At 45.5% G+C, this 6506-nt stretch overlaps 1 protein-coding gene across 1 annotated transcript in view; it reads right to left on the bottom strand.

Moving 5' to 3' along the window:
* Positions 1 to 3420: 3420 nt before the first annotated feature.
* The window catches only part of LOC138964233 (phospholipid-transporting ATPase ABCA3-like), a 46903-nt gene continuing 43817 nt past the window's right edge, over positions 3421 to 6506 (bottom strand). Inside the window, exons 25-27 of the mRNA XM_070336128.1 lie at positions 5843 to 6013; positions 5125 to 5380; positions 3421 to 3694 (exon numbers count right to left, since the gene is read on the bottom strand). Coding sequence (XP_070192229.1) covers positions 3485 to 3694; positions 5125 to 5380; positions 5843 to 6013 — 637 coding nt within the window. The 3' untranslated portion in view covers positions 3421 to 3484. The remainder of the gene's footprint in view (positions 3695 to 5124; positions 5381 to 5842; positions 6014 to 6506) is intronic.

Raw genomic sequence — 6506 nt, 5'->3', positions numbered from 1 at the left:
TGTCTTTGATTTCAGAGTACAATTGAATAATTTATAGAGGTCATCTGCTTATTCAGAGTTTACAGATGGACTACTTTTTTCAACATACGACTGAAATATTTTGTGGTGTCAAAGTCAATATCACGTATAGGTACAGGCCTACATGTGTCAATATTGAGAAAATACAGAATACTTCATACGATGCGCACATTCTGCATGGATTTAAAGAGCGGAGTCGAGATATTTAGCTGGCTGAAGCGACTGCATGGTCAAAGGCATGTTCAACGAGTATCGCGAGTGGGATCAAGGGACGATACTCCCTAATTTTTACACAGACAGCCATCTACACAGAACCGTGAGAGAGAGAGAGAGAGAGAGAGAGAGAGAGAGAGAGAGAGAGAGAGAGAGAGAGAGAGAGAGAGAGAGAGAGAGACAGAGACAGAGACAGAGACAGAGACAGGGAGTGTGTGTTGGGAATGAGAAGTGTTTCTTACAAGAGTTTAAAAGACGTTGTTTACAAGATTTTTTGGTCAAGAATGGTTCTCCTTTTTAGAATGCAGTGAACGTTTCGACATTTATAATTGTTACAAAACATGCTTGGAAAAAGAGAAATGCATTGAATTAATCGAAGATATTAAGTTTAGAGTTGCTCTTACTCGTTTCCGCGCAGGAGTATCCGAAATCAACGCTCACAAGTTTCGGTACGCACCAAACCAAACGACAAGAAACTGATAAAGAAGATGAACACCATGTTGTTTTTTTATGTCCTTTTTATCAAGACCTTCGAGCAAAGTATTTGAAAATCTCGAACTCTAAGACGCTGCAACAACTTGTGTATTTGTGTGGCAGTAAATTAATGAGGATAATGTGATGAACAGCTTCAGCAGATTTGTGTTCTTCATGTTACAGAAGAGACGAACCCTTATAAATCAGGTTCAGTGACATGTCATCAGGGTTTTAATGTATTTGTTGAATTTTATGCGTGACTATAATTTATAACTGTTATTTTAACCACTATTGTAAGGGGCTATGGCCTTAGACAGTTAAAGATTTGTTCTTGTTCTTGTTCTTGTTCTCTCTCTCTCTCTCTCTCTCTCTCTCTCTCTCTCTCTCTCTCTCTCTCGGGAGTGGTCTGCCCTTACCACCAGAGAAGGACGCAAATTTCGGAGCTCCGCAACATTTGATAAGTATCTTCTCCTAAGCTACTATTGCCGACCAAAAATGTCACAAACGGGACTGCCACATCGCCTGGAACAGTTCCTGATCAACTTAGTGGACGAAGTTGGGCTATCTTCTTGGAAAATCCAGGGGGAAGGTGACAGTACAACAGTTGTTTTGAGGTTTGCTGGGCCGCCATCAGACCAAGCCAACATAGCTCACTACAGGAAGAAAAGCAGGTCACAAGTAAAGCGTGATGAAACAAGAAGAAAGAACTTCGTGCAACGCAAAGCAGCTGAAGCGGAACAGAACACAGCGTCATCCGCGGTAGAGGCCCCTGTCAACAATAGCCGTGCTTCTTCTACCCAGCACGTGCAGGATGTGCAAACCAGTGTCACTCACGCACCTGCCCACTGTGACACTGTAAGCTCAACCACGTGTTAGAATGTCAACCCTTTGGTGTGTAGTGCTGTGACGTCACAGACAGCAGACGACGGAACCACTACAGCTGAACTGGCAGCAACGGACCGTGAGTTTGAACCAGATGATGTCTACGACTTAGCCTCACACTGCTCAAAGAACGTGCGACTTAGAGAGAAACTGTTAAACAGAAAGAGGAACCGCACTCTCACAAAAGTAGTGTGCGAAAGAAAAGGTGGAAAGAAGACGCTGTTTGCAAGGGGAGACGACTACGTCCTGACATACGACTGCGAAACAGCACAGACAACGTCATTCCGAGAAGAGGAGGAAACGCCCCCGTGTGTCCGGCGTCTGCCCCAAGTCGACCGCAACGTCTTTAGAGAAGAAATCGACCATCTCACTACTGACCTTCATGTCGTGTCTACACTGGTACAGTGCTACCTCCGTGCCATGCCAGACTGACTGTTGTCGCTAAACTACAGGGCACACATATTTCATGTGTGTTTGTGACAAACCGCGATCAATATGGAACAATACCGCGATCGATATGGAACAATACCGCGATCGATATGGAACAATACCGCGATCGATATGGAACAATACCGCGATCGATATGGAACAATACCGCGATCGATATGGAACAATACCGTGTTCGAAACGGAAAAGTTATTTCCCGACTTGGATTGCAAGTTGGATGCTTCGGACCGAATCACGATGCATTGTTTTTGTGTAACAGACTGAAACCAATGTGTACACTGATGTTCGTGGATCGTTCGATTACCCAACCCCCCAGCACCCTTTTGCTATAAACAATATGAGTTTTCGCAAATAAACATTCTGATTCTGATTCTCTCTCTCTCTCTCTCTCTCTCTCTCTCTCTCTCTCTCTCTCTCTCTCACGTGTAGATGGCTGTGTGTGTAAAAATTAGGGAGTATCGTCCCTTGATCCCACTCGCGATACTCGTTGAACATGCCTTTGACCATGCAGTCGCTTCAGCCAGCTAAATATCTCGACTCCGCTCTTTAAATCCATGCAGAATGTGTGTATCGTATGAAGTATTCTTTATTTTCTCAATATTGACACATGTAGGCCTGTACCTATACGTGATATTGACTTTGACACCACAAAATATTTCAGTCGTATGTTGAAAAAAGTAGTCCATCTGTAAACTCTGAATATGCAGATGACCTCTATAAATTATTCAATTGTACTCTGAAATCAAAGACAATGACCAATGACAGTTGAGATCGAAACTCGGTTGTGATGGGATATCCATATATGGTTGTGATGGAATATGCAGAATATTCACCTCTTCAGCTAACAGAGACAAAGAGGCAGGTTATGGGATAAACTTCGTTAGACTCGTGGGCTTCCCACACAGGTCCCACAAAAACTTTCCACTGACAATTTCGCGCCCGTCTTGCATAACGACACTGCCTCTTCCTGATATATCACCTCTGAAGCAGAGAAGGAAAAATGCCGCTTGCATTTTGCGCTATTAAAACACTCTGAAATATAATCACTGAAACACTCACGATGCTTATTGCGTGTATGGGTGTACGTGTGTGTGTGTGTGTGTGTGTGCGTGTGCGTTAAATTTGGGGGAGCAGGGGCATTTAGTTAGGCCTCCTTTTATCTTGTGAACCAACTTTGGCAACTAATGTTAACCGTACCCTTCCCTCAATGCATCTCCCAACCAATCCCCCTTTTTCTCTCCTCTTTCCAACTTGTTCTCACCCTGCCATCCACCCAACCCCCCCTTTCCCTCTCCCACGGCCTACCCCCTCCCTCCAATCCATCTGTTCTTCATTGTTGCTATGGCACCATTTATTGTTGCTATGGCACCAACAGAAAAGTCTCTCTCTCTCTCTCTCTCTCGCTCTCTCTCTCTCTCTCTCTCTCTCTCTCTCTCTCTCTCTCTCTCCTTTATTTCTCTCCGCAAGAGCAGCATTTCTTGAGGGCCGCCAGACTTCCCGTGGTCCCGTGTTCCTTGGGCGGATTCTGACGACGGGCGAAAGCGAGGAACACCTGCTCCAATGTCGTCATGTGCACCGTGTAGTCTTGCACGTTCTGCTCGCGCTTAGCTCGCTCCATCAGCGTGAACACGTCTGCCAGCTGCACGTTCGGGTCAGGCACCTGCATGGCGAGACAGACAGATAACGCATTAGTGGGCGAAGAACGCATTGGTAGACGATGAACTATTGCACCTGCATGACAAGACAGACAGATGACGCATTAGTGGACGAAGAACGCATTGGTAGGCGGACAACACTTGCACCTGCTGGGAAAGACAGACAGATGACGTACGTATTGCTGAGCAAAAAACGCATTCAAAAACGAAGACAGATGACGCATTGGGAAACGAAGAACTCTAACACCTACATGGTAAGACAGACAGATGACGCAATAGTGGGCAAAGAACGCATTAGTAGACGAAGAACTCTTACACCTGCAGGGAAAGACAGACAGATGACGTATTACTGAGCAAAAGAACACATTCGGAAATGAAGACAGATGACGGATTGGGAAACGAAGAACTCTGACGCCTTCATGGATAGACCGATGACGCATTAGTGAACGAAGAAACTCTGGCACCTACGAGGGCAGACAGATGACCCATTAGCGAACAAAGAACTCATGCACCAACAGGAAAGACTGACAGATGAAGTATTAGTAGGCGAATAACACAATGGTACTCCAGCTGGCACCTGCAAGGAAATCAATTAAGACAAATGGTTCGACAGAGTTGTAATCTAACCGTTCACATATATATAAAACTGATGAAGGTTTTGATTGCTTTTTACTGCAAGCCAATTGTGTATACAAATGTAGAATCGATAAAGTAAAGCTAACACAGAACATGTTCTTAAATTAACTGTTCCACATATATAACGTTGAATCTGATGAACATAGGCCTATTCACAATACAGAAATGAATCATGGAACATTCATGCTGAAGCGGGTATCATATCACACCCTTGTTAAGCAGTATATGTCTTGCTTGTCTATTGTATTGAACATGTCGTTTTCCGTCGTATGCATTATACCCTGATGTTCTGTTCCGTCGTATGCATTATACCCTGATGTTCTGGGCATTTATGTTTTTGAACGACTCGGTTTTTACGTGTGTAATTAATTACACGACTGTTTTTACTCTGTCGATCAGGCAGACATGCGCATTTTAGGGGAGCATTGCATGACAAAATGAAAACTGCCCGAATAAAAACTTGTTTGAAGAAGAAAACAATTCCAACATTACCGCAACACGGTGGCCTAGTGGTAAGGCGTCCGCCCGGGGAGCGGGAGGTCGTGGGTTCGAACCCCGGCCGGGTCATACCTAAGACTTTAAAATTGGCAATCTAGTGGCTGCTCCGCCTGGCTAGGACTGGTTGGTCCGGTGTCAGAATAATGTGACTGGCTGGGTGAGACATGAAGTCTGTGCTGCGACTTCTGTCTTGTGTGTGGCGCACGTTAAATGTCAAAGCAGCAACGCCCTGATATCACCCTTCGTGGTGGACTGGGCGTTAAGCAAACAAACAAACAAACAAACAAATTCCAACAATCACCTGAAGATGAACATATCCATGGTGGGCTTCGAACACTACAGCAGAGGGGAAGGAACTCTGGACAAAGGAGATGAACTCTTGCTGCACGTTGTCGGAATTGTCGCCCGTCTCTTCGTTGTCCGAGGTGTCCATCTTGGCCACCAGGGTGTAGCCCTGTCCGAACTTGTTCTTGAGGTGCTGGGGGCTGCCCAGACACAGCATGCTGCCGTTGACCATGATGGCGATCCGCGTGCACAGCGCGTCACACTCATCCATGCTGCGTGGGAATAGTCAACAATGTTGGGCTTAATTCTTCAACAACAACAACAACAACAACAACAACAATAACATAATAAAAATACATTCAACAGAAACATGGGCAATACAAATATAAAAGATATGTTGTTATACGCGCGGGTATGCGTGCGTGCGTGCGTGTGCATGCGCGCGCGTGTATTTGTGTGTGTGTGTATGTGTTTGTGTATGTGTGTGTGTGTGCGTGTGTGCGTGTGTGTATGCGAGAGTGTGACGTGTGTGTGTGCCGGTGTGTGTGTGTGCGCGCGTGTGTGTGTGTGTGTCTATCTATGTGTCTGTGTGTTTGTGTGTTTGTGTGCTTGTGTGTGTCTGTGTGGGTGCGTGCGTGCGTGCCAGCGTGCGTGCGTGCGTGTGTATATGAGAGAGAGTGCGTGTATGAGAGAGAGTGTGTGAGCGTGTCAAAGTGTGTCGTTAGCACACTCACCTGTGAGAAGTAAGAAGCAGCGTTCTACCGCTGGCCCTGACCTGTGACAGGACGTTCCACAGGTGACGCCTGGCAGCGGGGTCCATACCTGACGAGGGCTCGTCCAACAGGATGAAGGCTGGGTCCCCGACCAGGGAGATGGCCGTGCTCAGTTTGCGCTTGGTGCCCCCGCTGACAGAAAGAAAAGCAACCCAAGTCGCACAAAGCGATGCCACTAAATTCAGTCAATCTGTCAGGCTATACACATCAAAAATGTATAAAAGCTTTAACTGACCGAGACTTAGTCTCTGCTGACCGAAATCCGTCTAATTATGGTGGAAGCAGGCGTTTTGCCCACAAAGCTTAGAAGTAAACTTTGCGATTAATCAATGTATGGTGTCATCTAATAGTCATATTACAGAAGGAACTTTTCGGCGGGCGAAAGTAGGACAGTTTTGTTTTATTTTTATAAACGGAGTGGCTTGAATAGAATAAGAAAAACAGTTTTGACTCTAACTTAGACCGAGCTGGCCGTAATAAGGCAAAATGTTATTGTTTTCTGTTGTTCACATCCGGAAGTCGTCTCCGTTTATAGGACAGGCAACTCCCGTGAACCCTTGACCAGAGTAAAGTCCCTTTTGTTGTTTATTTCTCGTCTGTTCAGGCACCTTTCGACATCTGTGAT

This window comes from Littorina saxatilis, linkage group LG4, assembly GCF_037325665.1.
Source record: "Littorina saxatilis isolate snail1 linkage group LG4, US_GU_Lsax_2.0, whole genome shotgun sequence".
Lineage (NCBI taxonomy): Eukaryota > Metazoa > Mollusca > Gastropoda > Littorinimorpha > Littorinidae > Littorina > Littorina saxatilis.
This window is presented reverse-complemented; position numbering and strand designations above follow the sequence as displayed.